This window comes from Lissotriton vulgaris, chromosome 2_1 (assembly GCF_964263255.1).
Source record: "Lissotriton vulgaris chromosome 2_1, aLisVul1.2, whole genome shotgun sequence".
NCBI lineage: Eukaryota > Metazoa > Chordata > Amphibia > Caudata > Salamandridae > Lissotriton > Lissotriton vulgaris.
In genome coordinates, this window is record NC_141687.1 from 547,485,288 (window position 1) to 547,511,314 (window position 26,027).

The following is a 26,027-nucleotide window of genomic DNA, read 5'->3' on the forward strand; positions in this document are numbered from 1 at the left end:
AGGGTTTATCCCGTAAGGTTAAATACATAATGGTCTTAGGCAAGGCTATTTGTTGGCTCCCCTTTTGTTTTCTTTATATATTTTTGATCTTCAAGGCACCTTAATTCACGCAAGGGTTAACCCCCGAGAATTGGTTTCGATGTCCATTGGCTCCCTTCTATACGACAATGATGTAGCCACTATGGACCTAACTCCTATTGGCTCACGGCGGCACCTAGTAGCCTTGTCAAAGTATGCTGAAGCCCATTTCTGAAGATTAATAGTTCCAAAAGCAAAGTCTTGATCTTTCGAAAGAATAGGTAAGACGCAACAGGAACTTTCATTGGTATTTGGGTACTGATAAACTTGAAATAGTGAACTGGTATCTTTATCTCAGGAAGATTTTCTCCAAGAACAGGCAGGATACTGGTCACATGAAGCTTTGCGTGAGCAGAGATCTCTCTCAGTCCAATGCCGTGAATAGATTTTAGAAACATTTGTGAGAGACATTATTTTGGGCATGCCTTGTTAGCCTATAAGGCCAGAATCTCCCCTTCTTTGTGCTATGCGTGCAAAGTGCTAGACATGAGTTATTGGCACTCTTTCGAGGGGATTGAAGGTCGAATATTTCAGCAGATAGGCAATTTGAATACACTTGCAACCCACAATGCTATGCGCCTGAAGTTTTGCTTATTATCCTCTTAGGCTTTGCTCTGCTGAAAGAAGTGTGTTCTCATGTCTTTTGAGCAGGGTAACAAACGTTTTGCAATTGATCTTAATATAGATTCTTTCATGTCCAAGTCCGCTCTGAAGAGCTTAATAAATGGTACTGTGTCTAAAATAAGTTTGGCCAGAGATATACTAGTCAAATCGGCGTAATCAGGAGGTGCAACAGAGAAATCTGGAGAACAAACCTCAGCCCTATTTAATATGGAATTTTCCACATGGGATCAGAAGGCTGGTCCTATTGCTGTGACTGGATCTACTCTCTTTTACGTGTGATTACTGGCATTTGGGGCACAATCCTGAAAAAGGTCAGGAGATGAGAGCTGTGCCAGCTACATATTCAGGGCCTCAACCATGTATCGTGTGTTCTGCACTACAGAACGTATGTTGCCATTTTTAAGGCCTATATTTATTAAATATAACATACATTCTGCTTTAGAAGCTAGTCCATTTGTAGAATTCTCTTTGTATGAAATGATCTGGAATAAGATGTATAGATGTTTTATTTTTTTTAAAATATCTGTTAGGGCCATGGGGCAGGAATATCATGGCCTGGTGGATCATTTGTGCGTGTTCAAAACTAATTCAATGTTCCCCTAAATGATCCGATTACAGGATGGTCGAGTTCAACAAGAACTTTATTTTTTAGACTTTCATTGTATTTCCATTATGGCTGTGGCTCCTCATAGGTGGGAGTACATATTCAATGTTAATGTTCGTCTGGAATGCTCTGATGAAATGGAACAGATGGTGCTTTTTCTGGTCATGTCTTAGTCATGCATCACTGGTATATTCTAATTTTGTGTGTGTATGCTGCTATTCATTAAGGTTGCATTTATAAGAATATATTATGCATTTTTTGCACTTTACATATTGCACTTTATAAAAGTTCGAAAATTAAGCTTTCAAATAAGCTTTTTAATATGTTAGCTTTTCCATTTTTCTTCTGATGTTCAGCACCTCTCGTGAGGTTGGGATTAAGTGAGGGATAACGTGCTTCTATGGTTTTGTGAACTGAAATGTGATGCTTGTACAGTTTTTATTGCGCTATGCACAATGATATTGTGAAGTGGTTGAACCCGCAGAATGGCAGTCATAATATCTTTTTGGTGGTGTTATGCATGCCGTCACTTTATATTGGACAGTTAATGTCATTTTTAAAATATGTATTAAAGACTGGAGGTTTTATACATGTTTAATAGTTGATTTTAATTTGTACTATGTATCATTGTTTTATAATGGTTTTATGTTGTGTAGACCTCCCTCGGAGTTCCGTATCATAATAAAGATAAACTGAATGCATCCCGACTGCAAAAACTAAAAAAGTATTTCCTCAATTTCATGCAACCAATACAACTTCTTTTTTTCCACGATTGTGTTAAAGGATACACATTTTTAAAGATATGAAAGCCTGACTAATATCCCTAAAGCAAAACAATACCAGACTACAGTTTTATTCCTTTACAATAATCAATAGACAAGCAACAGGGCCCTCCAATACAAATCAGTGACTGTAAGCAATTAAAGGAGATTGATGAAGATCTCCAGCAATCATGGAATAACCATAACCCAAAGAAATCCCATGGGCACCACATTAAGCAACCAAGCAACCAAGTCCTGCGAGGAACTGTTGATAATCTCCCAGACACTACACAAGTGCTCTTTTTCTAGGAAACAGATTAGGGATGTAGTTATATGCTATTAAAAGCATAAACAGCAAACAAAGGAACCTACACACCAGAAAACAATTCTAAGCAAAATGAAAATGCTTCTTCAGCTTTCAGGGACAAAACAAAAACAGTGTGCAGTTATGGACTCAAAAGACTAGAAGAGACAATAACAGGTGTCTAGAGCTATGGTGTGCCGTACTACTAAAAGGTCTTTATTTAACTGTGGTCAAATTCATACATCCAGCAGGCATGTGTACCTTTTGTCTTGGTCAGTGAGTGTAACGTGAGGGACCTGAGTGCTGCTTCCAGCCAGAGCTATAGGAAGGACGGTGGGGGAGGGGGGGTCCTTCTGTATTTCAATTGGGAGACAAAGGGAGTGCATGGACAGAATAAGACTATTTGTACGGAGACAAGTGTAAAACATTTAGACAAACCATTAACAATGGGGAATAGTATTTTCTCTTCCCCGCTGAATGGCAGACTTGATACAAGAAAGGAAACAGAATTAGTTGTTTAGTAGTCAAGATAGCCCTTTGAAATCTGAAGAAGTTTATTTTTTCGATATTACAAGGCATCCTTGGTTGGAACACTGTTTGATCCTGGACATTATTTTCTATATTCCAGTTATAACTGGGGTTTTTGGTTGTCAGAGTATGAAGCCTGTACAAGCAGGAACCACAACTCTAGTCATGGTAAGCAGACAGATACACATTAAAAGATAAGCTGTGCTCACCCTCTGGTAGCTTAGCACAGAGCAGTCAGGCTTATCTAAAGAGGCAATGTGTAAAGTATGTGTGCAACACACACAGCAACACAATGAAAGCCCCATGAAAATACTCCACACAGGTTTAGGAACACTGACAATAATTCTATGAGTAGCTCAAGACCAAAACAACAAAAATCCAATAGGTAGAACCGGAATTATGAATTTTTAAAGATTCATTTTAAAATGTAGTGGTTAGAAACAAATAGCGCTTAGGGGTTACTTGAGGTCGCGCTGGACTGGGTAAATCCAAAGTTCAGGCAGAGAGCAATGGAGGGCAGACCAGCTACTGGACACACGTTCAGCTAAAAAAGTATGTTGGATGGAGGAAGTGTCGGTTTCAATCTATGCAGACTATGAAGGCTTTGTGCAGCCACTGTGTCATCGTCAAGCCGTGCTGTTCATCACTGTCGAGCCGCACAAAGCGATGCCGATCAGCTTCTGTGTCGAAGGGCAATGCGTCGGTTCCAATAGGCGCCAAGTCGTCACTGCGTCAATTTCGATGGTTCTGCACAGCAGAAGCTCACTTTCAAGGGCTCAGGACTTTATTGGCACCCTTTGGCAGGGCTGGACTCAAGGATGGCAGGGTCCAGGTGCTGTCGCAGGGTTGAAGGAATTCTTTGATAGCCCTGAGACTTCAGAACAGAGGGCAAGCCAGCAAGCCCTTGGAGTCACTCTGGGTTTAAGTGAGATGCGTCCAGTCCTTGTTCTCAGCAGTGCAGAGATCGGCAGGCAGGAGGGCAGCACAGCAAAGCAGTTCTTCCAGAGCAGCAGTCAAGTTGAGTGTGAATTAAGCTTCAGCACTGCATCTTTACTCCTGGCCGAGTTCTTCACAGGTCCAGTAGTGTACAGTCTTGGTAGGGTCAGAGGCCCAGTACTTATACCCAGTTGTGCATTTGAAGTGGGGGTGACTTCAAAGAAGGATCTTTGAAGTGCATGCAGGCTCTCCTTTCTTCCCAGTCCTGGCTCCAGGACTAATCAGTCCTTTGTGTGGGACATCAGAAACCACCTATTGGAGTGTGTCAGCCCCTTCCTCTCTTCCTGCCCAGGAAGAACCATCGGAATGCAGATGTATGTTGATGGGTACTCAGACACACCTATAGTTTCTGCGTTTGTGGCTGTCTAAAGGGAATGCATAAGGTGTAGCTGTCACCCACCCCAGATGTGTACTGGAGACAGACTGCAGGGCAGTAAGAGCACAGAAATGCCCTGTTTCTAAATGTGGAATTTCTAAAATAACAATGTTAAATCCAACTTTGCTATTACAGAGGAATTATCATTACCATTCCAAAGATATAAAGCATGATGCAGCTACTCCTTTCTGATCAGGAATTACAGCTTTAAAGTATTTTAAGGAATTCTCAATGCTAGTCTATGACAGGAGTAGACATCACAGTAGTGAAAAACAAATTTGGGTGTTGGTCACTACCAGGATATGCAAAACATTAGAGTACATGTCCTACCTTTTCCTTACACAGCACCCTGCCGTTGGGACTAATTAGGGCCTACCTTAGGGGAGACTGATGTGTAATAAAAGGGGAGTTTAAGGCGTGGCAAGTAGTTTTCAATGCCAAGTCGAAGTGGCAGTAAACTGCACACACAGGCCTTGTACTGGCAGGCCTGAGACAGGTTTGAAAGGCTACTTGTGTGGGTGCCACAACCAGTGCTGCAGGTATGCTCAGACGTGAGACCCATGATCTCCACACAACTGGAGTCAAGCTATCCTGGCTGAAGACGGTTGATAGCCAGAAACCGGTCCTATGATGCTTGATTACGGTCCAGTAAAGACATGGCTTGGCAGTTCGGGCTGGACTGCTCCCATGAGGCACAGGGTTAAGGCTGATTTGCATATGGCCATGTCTGAACTGGGGGGGGGGGGTGTGGAGTGCAAAAAAATGATGGATTTAGGCCCAGATCTCTGTACTGAGGTGAATGTATGACATTGTTCTGCTTTCTGTCCATCAAACCGGTCCTAGGATGCTTGATTCCGGTCCAGTAAAGACATGGCTTGGCAGTTCGGGCTGGACTGTTCCCATGAGGCACAGGTTTACGGCTGATTTGCATATGGCCATGTCTGAACTGGGGGGGGTGTGGAGTGCAAAAAAATGATGGATTTAGGCCCAGATCTCTGTACTGAGGTGAATGTATGACATTGTTCTGCATTCTGTCCATCAATTGTTGTTTTTGCATTTGTCACCCCGAGTGGGATGGGTATGCTCAGACGTGAGTCCCATGGTCTCCACACTACAGGAGTCAAGCTATCCTGGCTGAAGACGGCCGATAGCCAGAAACCGGTCCTAGGATGCTTGATTCTGGTCCAGTAAAGACATGGCTTGGCAGTTCGGGCTGGACTGTTTCCATGAGGCACAGGGTTAAGGCTGATTTGCATATGGCCAGATCTAAACTGGGGTGGTGTGGAGTGCAAAAAAACGATGGATTTAGGCCCAGATCTCTGTACTGGGGTGAATGTATGACATTGTTCTGCATTCTGTCCATCAAGTGTTGTTTTTGCAGCAGGCCCACTAGTAGCATTTAGATTACAGGCCCTGGCTATATGGCATACCACTGTACAAGGGACTTGCAAGTTAACCTAATATGCCAATCATGTATTCACCAATGTCACCATGTTTAGGAGAGAAGCACATGCATTTTAGCACTGGTCAGCAGTGATAAAGTGCTCAGAGTCCTAAGGCCAAACAAAGAAGGTCAGAAAAAGAGGAGGCGAAAGGAAAAATGTTTGGGGTGACCCTTCACAGAGGGCCATTTGCACACAATTCCTATTTTCTCTCTTCAGAAAAAAAGTAGTGCATGTCTTAAATGAAACAAAAGCTTGCATAGCATGGAAGTGGCCTGTCATGCACCAGAACCCACAAATAATGTATCAGTTAGTAAAGATATTCAAATTCCAGGGCCAAATGATTCACAGTTTAGAGGCTTGTCAACTGTTCCCGCAACCCAGCAGTAGAAGACCTGCAAGTAATGTATAACAAGCATTTGCAATGCAATAGGTCTCGCATTTGCGAGTTTAAGTTATTGGCATTGTAAATGACAATGCCTTCTATTTTTCTGTTTTGATAATTAACTCATAAATCAAAGGCATTGTCTTTTACAATGCTAATAGCTGAAACTCTTGTAATTGAGAGACCTCGAACACCATTGTCCTGGGCTGCTTGAGAAATGAAAGCGTGCATGGCGGGCTGAAAGTTGCAGGAAAGAATGTCATGCCTGCAATAGGAGAAACGCATTAAAAAAAATAGTGCTTACAGACTAAATAAGACATACCGTGTTACAACTGAAGTTAATGGGCCAGTCCTCATGGGAGGTTACGAATGAAGACAAGGTGGTACTAAGGAGGGACTAAAAAGCCTATTAACGAATCAGAAGCCAGCATTTACAAGCCAATGAAAAATATGGGCAGAGAGTGGACGGAGCTACAAGTCCATACTCGAATATACCATGCCTCGCAGAGCAGCACATGGGCTGCCCAGTCTCTACCTAAAAACTACACTCAAAATGTGAGAAATCATTAAGTGATGATTTTAAAGTTAAAAGGGGAGTTTTTCAAATATTTCAAAAGAGACATATTTTAACGAGCAAAAAAGACAATGTTATAACACTACCAGTCTTAACATCTGCAATATTCGAAAACAAAATAAACAAAGACAGAAATGCATACACCATCATAAATAAAACAACAGCCGTAAAAATCTCCTCCAAAGTCATAGCAATCACTTTAATTTAGGCTAAGATGATGGTAAAAAAAAAATGTCGGCTACTTTGTCAGTCTAGGAAATAATTCTATACTGAGGCACTGCATAGTTTCATGTTGATTGAAGTAATACAGCACTTCTTACTTTTTGGCAAAAAGCTTAGGAAAATTGCTGGGAATTGTATATTTCAAGACATGATACGTAGGACAGTAGATAGCTGGACCATCACATATTCTTACTTTGCTAAAAGAGTGCTTGGTGTTGCCCACTGCCACAAACAATGATGTCATATGCACATCCAAACTTCAAAAGAAGTATCATATTGGACATGAAACAATATGAACTTAAGCTTTCCATGGAGTTAGCACGTGCAACTGTCGAGAATTTTTTTCAACAGTCCATTATTTCAGTTAGAAATAAAGTATAGCAGTTTACAGAGTGCTCAAAAGAAGACTTGACGAACTTGGACTGTTGGGGTAACTCCACATGGAATTTGCCAGATGTTAATGGGCCGTGGGACAACAGGGAATGTACCAGACATTAGAGTTGACTGAAGAAATGTAATGCTTCCAAATTGTTCATTGGCCGGGAAGACCCAGATGAGAGGTAGGCTCTGTACTGGACGATTACCTCTGCTTCTTAATCTCAAATGAGACTTTGAAAAGACCAGAGCTCGCTGGAAGACCCAGTGAATCCTGTAGGTGGCACCAGTGATGGTTGGGCGACTCATCTAGAAGACAGTTAATTCGGATTGCACACTGTTGTGCAGCAGCCTCTGTGTCGTGAACGGCTCCCTATAAGTGCATCAGGAACACTTCAACTTCCATCTATTGCTCCTCCCACCTATGCCTTCTTCCACTGCTCCAGAGCACCGGGACCTACCTGACATGTGTTGCTGCTGCTTAAGAATTACATTTTAAATGTTAAAAAAAATATTTTAGAGCTGATACTGTAACTTTAAGTCTATGGTGAATTTCAACAGAGAAACAAAAAGAGTTTGTAAACTTCCAAACAAAATTTTTTAAAAAAAGAACTATGGGTATGTATACCACTTACCTGTGGTTAAATTCAACCCTTTTTTCATGTGGTCGCCTGCAGAAATTGAACAAGGGATATGTTCCAATAAATCCCTCATGAATCCCAACTATAACTAGCATCCTTTACAGTGAAAAAGCAGGTCTTTATTGCTTGAAAGGATAATGTGCCCAACAAATCAGCCAACACACATACTATGTTTCTCCTGCCAACACTCTGCACACACTGGATGATGACAAGAATATACACAGATATATTAGTCACTCTAAAACCTCATTGGCAAACAGATTTTGTTATTTTGCCAGATCAATGAGACTCCAGCCTTGGGAAAAGGTGGGGTCAGTCGCTCAAGCATGAAACCGGTTGACCCCACGGTAAACCATTATTCTTACGAAATACTCACATTCCAATAGTCTTTACCACCATAGTGATCGTGGAGCAAGTTTTCGGCTCGATCGACCATCACGGATCTGCAAAAATCAGGAAGTAGTTGTGGTTAGTATTTGAGAAATGTTCGGCAGCACACCTCCCAAAAGCCAGTGGAAACATTTCTGCAATTGGTTTTCACTCAAAGTTGACACATTCACACGACAGCTAACTGAAGGTGACACTTTGCGGTGTTTGTGATAACTGTTTGACTGACATGGAAAATGGGCAAATACTGGGAGCACGAAGGTAGTTTCCCTTTCTCAAAATAGTCCGACAAATCATTCATACCCCTTCCGGACTGAACTATCACACACAGTTGGAAGGTCATTCATGACAAGCTGAGGAACCAAACATGAAAGTCTGAAAGAAGTTAACACCTCACAAACAATAATTCCCTCTCATCAACAGGATTCAATTAATACTCCCATTTTAACCACTGTGAGAAGCAGGCCTGGTATATGATGTCCACTAATGTAAGTGGGCACCTTGCACCAGTTCAGACAACCCTTATGGCGATTTAAGATGTCTTTGACAACCTTAGAAAGCTCTCTAAGTGGTAGCTGTGGAGAGCAGCCTTCAGGCTTAGTCCAGAAGGAGTGTACAGTAGCTTGTTTTACCAGAATACAATCTTATAGTATAGATTAAAAGTGAAAACGAACCACACAAAGTAGTTATAAAAATATGTATTTATTATATAACACTCTCTAAACATAGAAATAACTCCTATCTGGAAATATGCACAATACTTTAGCAAAGAAGCACAGTAAATAGCAACAAATATACAAAAGCCCGAAGGGGTGGGATGGGGAGACCAAACCATATACTAAGCAAGTGATATAAGAACCACAACTGGAGTCAAGACAGTGTCGAGAGGACTTGGAAATGCTGGGGACCCAAGGAGCACCCCAAGGTAAGTAGATAGGGAAGCCCACGGAGAGCATGTGAAGTAAGTACATAACTGCATGCTCCATACAACTCTATTTGTAAGTCGTTGTTGGATTTTTATAGATAAAGGACCCTCCCAGTAGACCCTGAAGAAACCCAGTGGAAGACAGAAGGTTGGAGAGCCACCCCACCCATAAATACCCTAGTACCAAGGTTACCTACACCAGGGAAGCCGGGTAAATATGTGTGAAGTGGTGTCGGAAACCGCTGTCGTTTCCAATGGAGGACTTCAGGAAAGTGCCGCTGCTGGAAGAGGAGAAAGTGTCTGGTGGAATCCGAAGGTAGATCTAGACGAGATGTACCTTCAAGCAGAGGGGACAGTGTCTATGTCACTCTGGAGTGACCAGGAGACTTGGAAGACGAATGCCCTCTGATGTTGTGTGTGGCATGACGGTGACCTTGACTCTGCAGCTGTGAGGACCAGGTGAATCTGAGGAAGACCTGGAACCATGCACGAGCTGTCCCACGAAGGATGTCGAGTGCCGAGGGGTCGGTGTCCAGCGGGAGCACCAACAAGCCTTGGCAAAGGCAAGCCACGCACGAATCAAAGAAGGAGCAACGTCAGGACCAGCAAGTTCCAGGGGACTCACCAAAGGCAGGAGAGCCAGGGCAGGCCCCAAGCAAACAGGGGAGCCTAGGAGAAGCAAAGGTGACCCTCAAATGGACCCACAGGCCGGAGGCACAGGAATCGCGAGAGGACCTCAAGCAGCTCACCAAAAGATGCAGGCCACGATGCACACAATGCAGTGTGTGGCTGAAGATCCTTGTCACAGGATATGCCTGAGGTTGGTCCCGGGCTCACTGTGCCATTGGATTCAAGCTATCCTGGTTGATGAGGGGTGAAACCCCGAAACCGGTTCTAGGATGCTTGTTTATGGTCCAGGGAGGACTTGGCTTTGCAGTTCGGGCTGGAAAGTTCCCATGAGGCACAGGGTCAAGACTGATTTGTATATGGCCAGGTCTAAACTGGGGTGGCATGGTGAGAAAAAGAATGAAGGATTTAACCCAGATCTCTTGACTGGGGGTGAATGTTTTGATTTGTTCTGCATTCCGTCCATCAATTGTGTGTCTTTTGTGAGCAGCAGGAGGGCAGAACCATGTCTCTGGTCGGCAGCAACCATTTTGTGCTGTCCGTGTCAAGAAGCCTGGAACCAGGAGTACTGAGAGCCTAACAGAGGGCTCTTCCAGTGCTTGGAATCATTTCTCCCACACTATTCAGGGTATGGAGGTATGACTCCAACATTTTTGATACCAAACCTGATAGGATTCGTTGCAACCATTTTCGAGGTGGTAATCACGAAATTACGTGGTGCCCCTCTACATAGTATATGGCTGCTTCACTGACAACCCGGGAGAATGGACTTCGTAGGTTGCATGGGTGTCCTGCTCATGCAGGGGCACTCTCTCACTTAGAACCAAGCACCCTGCCTTCAGGGTTGTAAAAGCCTGCTATAGGGGTGACATAGGTTTTAAGTGCAGTGACCTTAGATATAGTAAACCTATATCTTTAGTAAGTGGTGCCAACACCAGCTTACACAGGCTGCAATGGCAGGCCTGTAGATCCCTTTTGAATGGTCTCTCATAAGTGGCAAAATATATGCTTCAGCCATTGGAAGACCTCTGGGGTACTTATGCCCTGGGTACCTTAGTACCATATACTAGGGACCTATAAGGGTACCCTAGTATCCAATCTGGGATGTACTCAACACAACAGTTTAGGGAGAAAGCAGATAGACTGGGGTCCTGATTAGTAGGATCCCAATCACACTAGTCAAAATACAGCCTAGTACCAGGCAAAAAAGTGGGGGTAACCGTGCAGAAGGATCCTACGTTCCTACAACCACTATTCCAGGGAATAGTAAGATTGCTATTCATTGCAGGTTTGTAATGGCTCACTTGATCTGTATTTATTTATTGAGCATCATACCACAAGGGCTCTCGGAATTCCTCCAGTTGTCAATCCTTCTGACTTTAGGTCATGAATGAAGGAATGCAGTATCCTCTGTGCTTAAGTGAGCCTTTGTTCAATCCCATTTCACTAACGTTGTGTGTCCACCACATTCTCCTGTGTGTTGTCCACGTGCACAAATGCTCTCTGTAGAACTTGGACAACTCCTCACACATTAACCACTACCTACTGCAACTCATGAACATTTACCCACTTATTTTAAAGACATTGTGGCCAAAGTCTTGCTATACAATATTTGTTCTGACCTTCACCAAGTTTGACAAAGGAAAGCCACTGGTGGCTGCAATAACAATCATACTTCATGCACTTCTAAATCCAGTGTTCCCCCTGATTATCGGTAAACTTTTTCTTTACTTTGGTTTGTTCAAAGGGGAAATTAAAACAAAAATGAATTCCTCTTGATCTGCCTTAATTTTATGATTCCTGTATAGGTAGTGTATTACATAACATCAACAGTAACAATATATTTTCCTTTGGCCAATTTCAGGCAATTGAAAGCATTCACCGTGATTATTGTTTATTTCAATAGTAACCAAGATAGTTAAATTGAGGGGAGAGGACACAAAATTGGTATGAGATGTGGTTGAATAAAATTCAATGCCTATAAGTACAAACATTTCTTTGGGGAGCACACACCTTACCAATTGTAGCGTGACACAAGCAGCAAGGCCTTCCTCAGAGAAAATTGTACGTGTTACATGAATAGCACCACCATGTCAACATGACAGTTAAGCAAAAAAGAAGCTAACATTTCCAAACTAATTCAGTTAAAGACAATAGAAGGTATTTATTAAAAATAAATAAAAATGGTAAAACATGACTTTAAGATCAGTAGTAATAAAAAAATATGAAAAAGTGCCCAAAGTCAACAAGTAGAAACCAAAAAAACTAATTTTCTCCAATAGGTTGTAGTTGACTAGGTCATGGCACCCACCACACTGAAGCAGAGATGGATAAAGGTCTGTTTAGGTGGTTGGTTCAACCTCCGGTCAAGGTATATGGCAAACAGAAGCTTAGCGTGCAGATGTATATTGCAGAAGTCAACAACTAGAAACTAAAAAAACAAATCCTCTCTAATAGGTTAATGTTGACTAGTTGATGGCATCCACACTGGAGCAGAGATGGATAAAGGTCTGTTTAGGTGGTTGGTTCAACCCCCGGTAAAGTTGCATGGCAAACAGAAGCTTACCGTGCAGATGTATTTTGCAGAAGGACAGGAGCCATAATGGATGCTGATCCTTGAACTGACAGACAGCTCACATTCAAACCTCTGGTTTCCTCATAGCCCCAGAACCAGCCCCTATGGGAGAAGTTATTTAATTAAATATTTCATATTTAATGTTTGCTTTAAACTATTCATACAGAAATATATAACAAAAACCTTAATAAGCACTGTTATGCTTTAAAATCAAAAAGACATGAAACACAAAGCTGCAGAAAGGCAAAGAACAAGCTTAAATGATCAGCCCTCACAATCAGTATTAAAATACCAACTCTGCACACCAACCACTAGTAGCACACTGAACAATCCATAAACATGCACAGCATACAATACAATGACAGAGTCCGATCATGTAATGATAGGTTTGGAGGAGGCTTAACTCTGTACTTCCATATTCAGTGACACTGCCACACCACATCATGGTTAAGTGTTGCTTAGTCACAACTACGTTTCAGCACTTTTTGAGCGAGGCCTTCAATGTGACACTGTCTCTGTTCATTTAATTTGTTTTATTCTTTTTTTTTAGACTGTCTTGAAAACCAGGTCTACATTTTAGTTTGACCTAGATACCATGTTTATATACAGGTATTAATACAAGACAAATATATACTTAGGAAAGTCTATGGCAAATCGCCTTTTACGAAATCCTGAAACATGTAGTATACTCTTGATATTTCAGTTGTTTCCTCTGTCAATAGTGATAGAAACCATAATTAATTCCACAAAAAGAACTCTCGAGAAACATCATGAATATCCACTGTCGCAGTATATGAGCGTGAATGCAAGGAGCTGTGTTAAGGACGTAGGTGCAGCACCGTAGAGAACACAAGGCAAGCCATGTGTTTGGTGGCTTTGATGGAAGTTGACAATGCCTCTCCTTCAAGAAAAGAGAATGATGTAATCAGTGGTAATGTAAATTATTGCAGGATGAGTGATAGAGACTGCTACTGTATGAATAGCGGTCACCATATGTGCTAGTACGCTGTATTGAGTAGAAAGTTTGAGAGTGAGAATTAGAGCAGAGTTTGTGTGTAGATTGGCATTGGGCTCACAGCATTTCCAACTGGGCAGGACACAGGGCCACAGCCCTACCATATCCCAGCATGAGTACCAGGAACAGGAGCATAATGTCCACTTGAAGATGAGATGTCAAGGGCTGGGTGGCCAAGCACAAGGTGAACCTGTGGCTTACCTGAGCCACTGGCAGCAGATCTCCCAAGAGTCTCTGAGTTTGCTGCCTACTCTTGAAATGTGCAGAGAGGATGGGGGGCAGTTGCCAAATATTAAAAGCACTAACTAGATCACACATTGCGAGTGCCCATTGAGAGCTCCAACCTTGAGTGTGAGTACTTAGTTCACCGGCATTTCAGTAAGAAGATATTCCCAAAGAATTTGGCTCACAGTTCTTAATCTTTCAGACTAGAATTCGGGCACAGCTCACCCGAGTTGAAAAGAAAAAAATGTTTATCACATGGATAACATTCCTCGTGATTACAACAACAACAAAAATTCAGACATGGGTGAGGCATTACATTATAATGAACATTAACAATGCCGAATATTGAAATTATACAGAGAAAACCCACATCAGTGATTAACATTTTGAATCTGTGGCAATTAAGAGCCAGCATCTCTAACTTTCTACTTCAGAAGAAGTGATATCCAGTTAAGTATGTAAAATTTGGAAGTTGTGTGCTGGGAGAGAGGAAGAACGATCTGCATCTGGAGCACAGGATGCCAGGTTCTGCCTTCAGATATCACCAATAGGCAGTGTGTATGACTGGAGAGCCGAACAATGGTTTTCCATAGGTATTAATGTTTATTATTCCCCCACATCAAGAATAAAGCTGTGGTTTGGCGAGAGGTTGAGTAACCAAAATAAATGTAAGATTCCAATCCCCACCAAAATGAATATGCATTCAGTACTGGGGTACCGATTTTCAAACAATGGTGGCTAGCCTTGTAATAAGTGGCTAGGATTATACATTAACGCAATTCTCAAAATCTGTGGGAAATTCAAGGACAAGCTTATCATCAACTGTACAACTGTTTAGCTCATTTTAAGTATTAACTGTACCACCTAACCAAAACCCCAAAGTTTAGTATGTTTAGAAGTTAAGTGGTTGGTATATCTCAAGTAACATCTTTCAAAATATGAGAACTGAATTTTGCTCAATATTTTCGACTGTCTATCCCAAATCACTAGTCTGCTTACACACAAGGGCTAGTCTACTAACAGTAATGAATCAACCAACAACCTCAGTCATGAATCTGAACCCATATATTTACTAATTACTTGTGTGCAGATCTATGACTTACATGGTCATCCTGAGGACCATCTCGATGAACCCCGTACGGAAACGATAACTGACCCGCTCTTTTTTGACGACGTCTGGCCAAGCAAATTTAATTACTTAAAAGCGGTCACTAAAGTTATTCATAGTGCTGCCCCAGGCCCCAACGGAGTTCCTATTGACTTGTTGAAATCTAATTTGGAATTTTGGGGTCCATTAGTTACTAATATCATTAAATCAGTTGTGAAGGAGACCCCAATTAACACATGGAATGAATGCATTGCAGTACCTATATTTAAGAAAGTGATTTAGGAATTGCCCAACGTGTTTTCGCCCAATTTCTTTGTTAGATGCCACAGTAAAAACTCTAGGATGGGCGATCCTGAAAAAACTGGAAACTTGGGCCGAAAATAAATCTTTTCAAAAGGTTCAATATGGTTTCCGACCGGGAGTGGGCCCATCGAACAGGCACTGAACTTATTACTCATCTCAGGAAAATATGTCAAGACCAGTTGAGGTTCATTACATATGGCACTTATGGACCTCTCCTGTGTTTTTGGCTTGGTGGGTAGGGAAAAGCTATGGTCTTTAATGTAGGTAGCGGGTGTGGATCCACCATTGCTGAACCTCATAAGGCGGTTACACTGGGATACCACCACCAAGGTCCGCTACACTCAGCAAGGTGTTTGTGATCAACCCATAAAGGTAGCCTGAGAGGTCAGGCAGGGTTATATAATGCCAACTTTTCTGTTTCTATTTTCTATTAATTTCCTAGACAAAGCCCTGAGTTTATGTACTGATGATACTCCTAGATTTGCCTCCCGACTAATCCTAGTTCATTTATATGCAGATGATGCAGTTTTAATCTCAGAAACAGCAATTGGCCTCCAGAAACTTTCAAAGGGTTTTAAACGCTTTATGACAAACCTCAGCCTTAAAATAAACCAACAGATATTGTTTATTTTAACTTGTGGTATAAAACACACTAAAATAAAATATTTTTTTATTGGCGAGACCGCCATCACAAAGGTTGTCCATTTCAATTATTTGGGCATCCTGTTCGTAGCAAACCTGTCATAGGGCGGCATGACCAGTTAGAGGATACAAAAAATGGGAGTAGTGAGTGAATCTATTTTTAGATTTGCAAAAAAAAATGGGCACAAGCCAATTAAAGAGATGGTCCAGCTATACAAGTCTAAATGTCTGGGCGTGGGAACATATGGATCAGGTGTGTGGGGTCACAAAACACCACCCAGAATGCAGGCAATTGAAAACAAATGTCTTTGTCGGTCTCTGGCTAACCCAAAATCAATCCCAAATGTTATATCCCACAGTGAATTGGGTATGAGCTATTTAGAAGACAAAGTTAAAATGGTCCCCATCTTACTCTGGGTCAAAATACAGTATACCCCACAATTGAGTTTTTTCAAGAGACATTTAAGGAAATTGTCTGGAATTCGACAATAGACGCTTATCCCGTGGTTGGCATATGTAAAGAAAACAACATGGGCATGATTAACCTTTTTTATTCTCCAAACTGCATTGAGCACCAAACTAAGGCCATAGTTAAGAACAAATTTACTATGAGAAATGAATTAGATTCGCAAGGGCAAGTCGTTTAACTTAAGTTCTTAACTATCTGCCTATTTCAACAATGCATGGGACAGAGCAGTATCTAACCTGGGTAGAAAAACCAGAACACAGATTGTATCTTACAAAGCACAGGCTAAATACAATTAATTTTTTGGGTGCATTCCCTAACCCTAGCTCCTGGTTTGAATTTCTTCTGGTTTGCCCATGTAACAACTCCTCTTCACAAACAACAACACACTTTATACAGCAGCTTGAGAAGACGCTTTTTAAGACCACTTTTAAAGCATAAGCGCTTTCATTCACTCCAAGAGGGATTGATTTTTAAAAAATGTTTAGAAACTCCTACAATTTGTTTCTCTGTCCGCAGCTACATTTTATCCACTTTAAAACTGAGGAGGAGGTATGCTTTATAAGGATACTTATTTTAGCTCTAATGAGAATGCTAATAGTTTAAATAAGTACCAAATATATAATTTCAATAGTTTAAATGAGTGCCAAATATATCATTTCATATACTTTTCTTAAGTTAATATAAATGGGCAAATGTTATATTTAATGAGGTTTTATATGTGTTTTTACCAAATGAGCAAAGCTCTTTAATAATCTATGAAGCCGAAAAACTAAATGATGTACAATGTACTTTAATTTTGTGTTTTTATGGCGATTGTTAGGGCCGAATAAAGACTATTGAACTAAACTGAACTGACAAATGGATATTGCTGTTCACAAAAGCTTTCATGCTTACACATGGGAAGTAGCATCCGTTTTAGCTTCCCAATTGTACTTCAGTAAACATTTTCGGTGATGGCACTTCCACCATCTTGGTAAGACCTTTTACATCTGCTGAAATGCCATTGTGAAATGGAACATTTCTTTTCATCTCTGGAAAAATATATTTCCCAGTAGATGTTCTTTTCCGCTTCGAGACTGGGAGTGTACCATCATCTTCTCACCAGATAAAGAAATTTACTGATGCTGCTAAAAGAAGAGCAAATCTCTAACTATTTTCAGAATAGGAAAGGGCAGTCGAGGAGTGTGTAAATACACTTACCTCACGTAGTTGTGGGTGCTCACAAACTTTCGAGACCAACCACACCTTGCTCACTCCCAAACACTTGAATTTAATGCAATTACCTTTTGTGAATTACTTGCAATCATACATCCAGCCCTCTGCACTTATAGGTTTGATTTAAGAGCACAAATGGCTTTGTGAATCGAGCAGAGGACTAAATCACCAAAGCAAAAATAAATAAATCAAAAACAAAATCTAAAGTGGATAATAGATGTTGGAAGGTTTCATGAAAATATTACTCAATTGGCATTGGTACCCTTATGTATACATTAATGAGACTGGAAGTACAAAATTATATCATGAAACATTACCTGTAGTGGCCATTTCTGTCTGCAGAATACATGAGCTGATCAATGCAAGGCCTTGCATCAACTTTCTCCTCCCAGATACCTTCCTTCCAGCCCTCTGCATAGCCCTGTAGAACATACACTTGTTCAATAAAAGGTCCTCCAGCCTCTGTAAAAGACAGAGGTAACGTTATCATCCATGACTTTTCAATCAAGATGCGAAAACAGGTATGCAAAGTGGGCTTGAAAGATACCTCGACAAGGTACCAACTCAACCTTACAGAGGAAACTCATAACCAAAATACATCATTCCAATTTGGAGGTCACGTTTTAGTTTTTGCAGAGTGCTTTCAATGTTCAAAAAAGTAGTCATAAGTAAATACATGGAAATGCAATAGATATGAAAATTAATTATCGACGTAAAAAAGCTTTTGCAAAAACGTGTATTTAAACAAAAGTTCCTCCTCAACAGGATTTGCAACTACCTGTGACTTTGTTGCAAACATCCTGCCCAAAACATCTTAAGAGTGATTTTCATGTAAGGCTACAACTACTTCTGCCCATCTTTTTTCTTTTCTTCCCAAATTGCTGTTTGCATACACCTCCAATATTCTTTTCTTTTTTTATTCTACCTACCCCCGTCGCAGTGCCAGACCAGCCCACAGCATTCTGGGACTTGTAGTATGGACGCATTGGGCATCCCATTACACTTGATATCAGCGAATTACATCTCGAGCTGTTCGGGGGCGGAGCTTGCTTGCACCTGGCAGGAGGGAAAAAGGTATTTCACCGGCATTCTTCCCCACACCCTGCTGAAACCATTAGGCGCTGAGGAAGGCTAAAATTATGCCAAAATGCATCCGCCCGAACTTTGGTTTAAATCAGCAATAAAAGACTCCTCCACAGTCTCCCCGGTGTGGCCTCTTCTTCTTGCCCTTTGGAGAGGAATTTGTACATATTCAGCGCGGTTGCCAATGACGCGCTTTAAGAGGTCCCTGCACCACGAAGAGCTCCGGACTTATTGGTATCTACGTTGGTGGAATTGTTTGAGCCCAGGTTACTGGGATATCCGAGAGCACACCTTGGGATCCTGCATGAAGTAAGGCTGCTGTGGAGTCACTGTACCCCACGCCTGGCAAATTCGGATCTACGGTCCTGCCTCTGCTGAATGGATAATCGGGATCATGAGGTCGGTGCAGTTTGGGGAGCAGAGGAGGTTTCTGCATTGCCGACACACAGGTGACATTTGCCCGCATATTCTACCTACCCCTGTCGCAGTGCCAGACCAGCCCACAGCATTCTGGGACTTGTAGTATGGACGCATTGGGCATCCCACTACACTTGATATCAGCGAATTACATCTCGAGCTGTTCGGGGGGCGGAGCTTGCTTGCACCTGGCAGGAGGGAAAAAGGTATTTCACCGGCATTCTTCCCCACACCCTGCTGAAACGATTAGGCGCTGAGGAAGGCTAAAATTATGCCGAAATGCATCCGCCCGAACTTTGGTTTAAATCAGCAATAAAAGACTCCTCCACAGTCTCCCCGGTGTGGCCTCTTCTTCTTGCCCTTTGGAGAGGAATTTGTGTGTATGTATGTGTATATATATATATATATATATATATATATATATATATATATTATATATACTAGCAGCCCGCCCCAGCGTTGCCCGGGGCAGAAGGGGGCTGGGGGCAGCATTTCAGGCTTGTGTGCACTCCCACCCCGGCCCCCGCCCGCCACGACATTGTCCGTGTCCCGGAGCCTGAGCCTTACCTCAGCCGCCGTTGTTCAGGGCCAACCTCCCGCCCGCCTCCCCCTCCCGCCCCGGCCCCAGCCCCCTCCCGCCCGTGTCCCGGAGAGCCGCCGGTCCCGCTTCAGGCGCTTTTCCTCCTGTAATTCACCGTTTGCTACCTCCCGCTCCCCACGCATGAAGCAGTGCCAGTCACTCCAGGACTCACCCCCGTCCGCGCTCTAAGGGATTGTCCGGTCCCGCTCCAGGCGCCCCGCCCGCACAGGCTGCCACTTCGCTAAGCAGCAAGCAGGGCCGCGGCAGTCCTCCCAGCAGGTCGCGATCTTCCGTCAATGGGCACGATCCGCAGAGATGCACAGCCTCGGACACCCCGGGCCGCACGATTCACCGCCATTTCAGGAAGTGTTGCCAGGGACCGCAAATGATGTCAGCATGCACGTGGGCACGATCCGCAGAGCTGCACAGCCTCGGATACCCCGGGCAGCACGATTCGCCGCCATTTCAGGAAGTGTTGCCAGGGAGCGCAAATGATGTCATCACGCAGACGTCGCGGCCGGCGCTACTTGCAAGGGACTACATTATTTTTCATTCTAAATTTTTTAAACAACGTATATTTTTCATTTTTAATAGCCTATGTCCTTCTGCTTGCCCTGAGGTTTTCAAAGATGTCTTGGGTGTTTGGATTGGTGGTGTACTTTTCGAGTTTACCTGGCTCAAAGGACACAGTTCTCTCTTTATAATAGTAGTATAGATATATATTACCTACTGGCGGTCGCCAGTAGGTATATATAGTTAGGATTTTTTCTCTATGGGATTTTTGAAAATTCTATGTCTAATAACTTTGGCGTTTGTGGACGGAATTGGCTGAAATTTTCAGGAAAATGGAACATTTTGTTTCTGAGCAGCCCCTGACAATTTGGGGGGGTTTCATCAAGGGGGGGCCGAGAAAAAAGGGGGGTCCCAAAACACGTTTTTCCCATGTTAATTTCCATAGGGCGGTTGGCCTCACTTTTAGCTCGAACGGCTGAATGGATTTGCACGAAACTTGGCAAAATTGTAGGGACTGTTAGCCCGATGTGCCTTTGCTAGGTCTCAATATATGTGCTCCAGTGGATTTTGAGTAATTTAGGTTCAAAAAAAGATATATATCTGGGCGGAGCCTAACCACACATCTGATCTGATTGGCTGTCAGCACTTCATCCAAGAAGTGTTGGCAGCCATCTTGGGACCAATATACATGATAGCACCTCATTAAAAAGCATTGTAGTTAATAGAGGGTTTTAGGACTTTAGTTACATTATAAATCATTTGTTGATGGTACCATACTCGTTTTAGGAATTGTGGTGGGTTCTAAGGTGATTTTACCATGTGAAAAAACCTTCTGCTGTGATATCATGAATATTGTTTGAAAGAAAACTAATATCTCATGATTTTCCCACAGTGGTTTGGAAGGGGATCTATAAGCTAAACTGAAAGCATATTTTCTGTAAATTCACATTATCTTTCTCAGTCATGTGAAAATGAAGTCTGACATTCTCAGTAAAACATGTACATCCAACAAGGACAGAGACTGTCAGTTGATTCCTTTGTGTTCTACTGCAGCCTCCTAGAGTGTTCTAAAGAACAACTAGAGCGCTAACAGTCCTACTTATTACAAAGGTATGGCACACCTGAAGCCATCATGAATGGAATAAAGTGGTAACTCTTAAAACATTTAATTTAAAAAGAAACAACATGAGGGGGTATATTTTGCCATAGAAAGTATGATTAGTGCTGCAGAATGAAAAATTAGGGCACATTTTGAGTGACTTCTCAAATCCTTTTCTATTTCATTAAAACATTCTGACAGGCAGTCTCCCAAAATGGCCACCAGAGACAAAAGAGCCCAAATGTAGCCCAAATATCACCCAGATGTAGCCCAAGTATAGCCCAATGACAGAATGTCCCAGAGTGTTCTAAAGAACAACTAGAGCGCTAACAGTCCTACTTATTACAAAGGTATGGCACACCTGAAGCCATCTTGATTGGAATAAAGTGGTAACTCTTAAAACATTTAATTTAAAAAGAAACAACATGAGAGGGTATATTTTGCCATACAAAGTATGATTAGTGCTGCAGAATGAAAAATTAGGGCACATTTTGAGTGACTTCTCAAATCCTTTTCTATTTCATTAAAACATTCTGACATGCAGTGTCCCAAAATGGCCACCAGAGACAAAAGAGCCCAAATGTAGCCCAAATATCACCCAGATGTAGCCCAAGTATAGCCCAATGACAGAATGTCTTAGAGTGTTCTAAAGAACAACTAGAGCGCTAACAGTCCTACTTATTACAAAGGTATAGCACACCTGGAGCCATCGTGATGGGAATAAAGTGGTAACTCTTAAAATATTTAATTTAAAAAGGAACAAAAATGAGGGGGTATATTATGCAATAGAAGGTATTATTAGTGCTGCAGAAAGAAAAATTAGGGCACATTTTGAGTGACTTTTCAAATCCTCTTCTATTTCATTAAAAAATTCTGACATGCAGTCTCCCAAAATGGCCACCAGAGACAAAAGAGCCCAAATGTAGCCCAAATATCACCCAGATGTAGCCCAAGTATAGCCCAATGACAGAATGTCCCAGAGTGTTCTAAAGAACAACTAGAGCGCTAACAGTCCTACTTATTACAAAGGTATGGCACACCTGAAGCCATCTTAATTGGAATAAAGTGGTAACTCTTAAAACATTTAATTTAAAAAGGAACAAAATGAGGGGGTATATTTTGCCATATGAATTATGATTAGTGCTGCAGAAAGAAAAATTAGGGCACATTTTGAGTGACTTCTCAAACCCTCTTCAATTTCATTAGAAAATTCTGACATACAGTCTCCCAAGATGGCCACCAGAGACAAAAGAGCCTAAATGTAGCCCAAATATCACCCAGATGTACCCCAAGTATAGCCCAATGACAGAATGTCCCAGAGTGTTCTAAAGAACAACTAGAGCGCTAACAGTCTTACTTATGACAAAAGTATGGCACACCAGAAGCCATCTTGATTGGAATGGAGTGGTAAGTCTGAAAACACTCAATTTAAAAAGGAACAACATGAGGGGGTTAATTTTGCCATAGAAAGTATGATTAGAGCTTCAGAAAGAAAAATTAGGGATCATTTTGAGTGACTTCTCAAATCCTCTTCTATTTCATTAAAAAAATTCTGACATGCAGACTGAAACATGCACTTTGAATACCAGCAGCAGACGTCCCTGGTGAGCAGTAGCTTTACTACAGTGATCTAATGTGCAACTAGAGTGCTAACATTCAGAATTTATGGCAAATGTGTGACACATCTGAATGCCTTCTTGATGGAACCAAAGTAAACAAGCATTGAAAATGCAATAGATCTCGCCCTCGTTTAAGTTAAAGCCATTCTGTTTGTAATGAGGTGGCTTTTTAGCTTTGCTTTTATTAGTGTTTTTTCAACTTTCATGTAAATAACATGCATCTGTATGCATATAAGTATATGTATGCATGCATTTATGTTTGTATTTATATAGATATACAGATGATATATGTTTATATATGTATGTATATATATATATATTCACTGAAAAAACCATAGGCTATAGACCATATATAGTTAGGAATTAGCATTTACAAAACCTTGAAAATTCACTGAAAAAACCATAGGTTATAGACCATATATAGTTAGGAATTAGCATTTACAAAACCTTGAAAATTCACTGAAAAAACCATAGGTTATAGACCATATATAGTTAGGAATTCGCATTTACAAAACCTTATTTTACTCACACAAAACCATTGAAATTCCATATATAGTTAGTTGCACTAACTATATATCGTGCACCCGCAATCCACTGCTGATGATGTCACATATTACATCACTCATGACATGGTCAGTGACATCACTGATGACATCACTGATGACATCTCAAATGACATCACTGATGACATCACTGATGACAACATCCAGTGACTGTATGTTTCTGTAAAGTTAAAATATGTCTTACATATTGAAGAATGAGTGGATGTATAAGTGTCTGGATGAAGGATTTAGTAGGTGCATGACTGACTGTATGAGTGAGTGATTAAATGTGTCTCACTGAGTGCATGGGTTAGTGACTAAACTGTCTTAATTTGTGCATCATTATGTCTGTTGTTCTGTAAACTGTTGCATGTGTTGATCAGTAGCTATATGAGTAACTATATGGGTTATTGATTGGTTGCCCAAGTATTTGTATGGGAGACTGAGTGTGTGTGTGGGTGGCTGGGAGGTGTATGACTCTGTGCATAGATGTGTGAGCAGTTGATTCACTAGATGTATGGTTTCAAAAGTGCATGTGGAAACAGCTGTATGGGCGGTTGACTGTGTGCATGAGTGTATTGGTGAGTGAATGGATATCTCAGTGCTACATGTCAAAGTAAGTACATATGTAAAACACAGTACATGTGAGAGTTGACATATATAAATAACTGTGCATAAGAGCCCATGAATGTGTGAGTGGCTGTATGGATCATTGTGAACTTGTATCAGGGATTGTATAAGAGAGTAAATATGTGTTAGTATATGTTTGAATAAGTAAAGTTTGTATAACTGTATAGTTGAGAAAATGGAGGTGTGATTGATTCTTTGCATGACTGACTAGGTGTGTGAGTAACTCCATGGATGAGTGACAGTCTGTGAGTGTCTGTTTACACTGATTGTATCTAAGGTTATATTAGAGTCTGAAGAGGTTCATCGTATTATCACATGAATGATATCATCAGTGATGTGATCAGTAATGTCAAATGAGATGTCATCAGTGATGTAATCAGTGATGTCATCTGAGATGTCATCAGTGATGTAATTTGAGATGTCATCAGTGATGTCATCAGTGATGTCACTGACCATGTCATGAATGATGTAATATGTGACATCATCAGCAGTGGATTGCGGGTGCACGATATATAGTTAGTGCAACTAACTATATATGGAATTTCAATGGTTTTGTGTGAGTAAAATAAGGTTTTGTAAATGCGAATTCCTAACTATATATGGTCTATAACCTATGGTTTTTTCAGTGAATTTATATATATATATATATATATATATATATATATATATATATATATATATATATATATATATATATATATATATATATATATATTCTTTTCTATTGTCTTCAATATTGCTAATCTTGAAACTTGATCTAGTGTAAAGGGTTCTCTGGTGCGCTCATTTAGTTTGACTCTTGTTTTAGCTTTCTCAGTGAAAGCTATTCTAGCTTCTTTCTGTCTGTATTAGTCTGGCATAATCCTCAAGGTTTTCTTGGGATATGCGCTGTGTATACCTTGCTAACAAATCAAGAACCATTTCTTCACTCCGTTTTCTTAATTTCAATGACCAAATGATCCTTCTTTGTTTTTTGCACCTTACTTGAGGACCATTATACCAAATATCACTGGTGCAAGCTTTAAAATACATTGACAATTCAAGAGGCCTGTGGCAGTTCACAATCTGTCCCCCAACCTCCAGATCAATGATAAGTGAGAAATTGCCTGATGAGATACTGCATAATCTACAAGTGTGGACATTCTCTCATTGTAGGTTTGTCTGGCTAGTTGGTCACTAAGGGCCACATTTATGAACCTATTGTGCGTTCTGAAATAGGCCAGTTCGCAAAATCGGCCCATTTGCGTCCCCCAAAAAGGCTTTTCCAATGTATCAACCCCCATTTTGTGATTGGGTAACCTGTCGCTAAATCGCAAAAATGGTTTGCGATTCGGGATTTGGAAGGGGCATGTTTAAGACGTCCCTTCCAAATACAGTATTGTAGCAGTATGTATGAATGTTTTGAAACAGTGAATGCGGCTGCAAAACATTCACATTTTACCACCAACTTCAAGTTGGTGGTAACCTGTTTGCAAATGGAATGGGGACCCCTAGGAACCCCTCCTACTTTGGGAATGGCAGCAAAAACTTTATTTAAGAGCAGGCAGTGACCCCACACTTTACTGCCTGCTCTTAAAAAATGAAAAGAAAGATTTCATTATTTTATTTTCAATGCAACCAGTTTTCCTTTACGGAAAACGGGCTGCATTTACAACAACAACAAAAATGATTGCTTTATTGAAAAGCTATCATGGACATGGTGGTCTGAAGTCTAGCAGGCGACCATCCCCGTGCGTTTAAAGATTCCTAGGGGGTCGCAAATTGCGACCTACCTCGTTAATATTAATGACGTAGGTCGATTTGCAACTCTCTAGGAATCACTAAATGAAACTCTTGGAGGTTCATAACGTAGGAATAGCGATTACATAATTGCGATTCACAGAAAATCGCAATTTGGTTATTGCTATTCCTAATTATGATACATTTGGCCCTTAATGTTCTCCCATTATTTATGGTCATATTAGGCCTTTTTAGAGATCCAAGTTTGTCCCAAGACAATTTCTTTTGGGTTGACTTATAATTTGACTAGGTATTCTCTGACCTTTTCATAGTCTTTTGAAACACAGTTTCAGTTGGGGGTACTTTTACATTAAATCTCCCACTAGCAAAATTGAAACTAAGGGAAATTTAAGGCATATCTCCT

The 26,027-nt window shown here is 41.2% G+C and overlaps 1 protein-coding gene across 1 annotated transcript in view; it reads right to left on the reverse strand.

The window, feature by feature from the left end:
* The window catches only part of POFUT2 (protein O-fucosyltransferase 2), a 131,792-nt gene that overhangs the window by 70,758 nt on the left and 35,007 nt on the right, over positions 1–26,027 (reverse strand). Inside the window, exons 3-5 of the mRNA XM_086955529.1 lie at positions 17,719–17,863; positions 12,416–12,526; positions 8,287–8,353 (exon numbers count right to left, since the gene is read on the reverse strand). Coding sequence (XP_086811655.1) covers positions 8,287–8,353; positions 12,416–12,526; positions 17,719–17,863 — 323 coding nt within the window. The remainder of the gene's footprint in view (positions 1–8,286; positions 8,354–12,415; positions 12,527–17,718; positions 17,864–26,027) is intronic.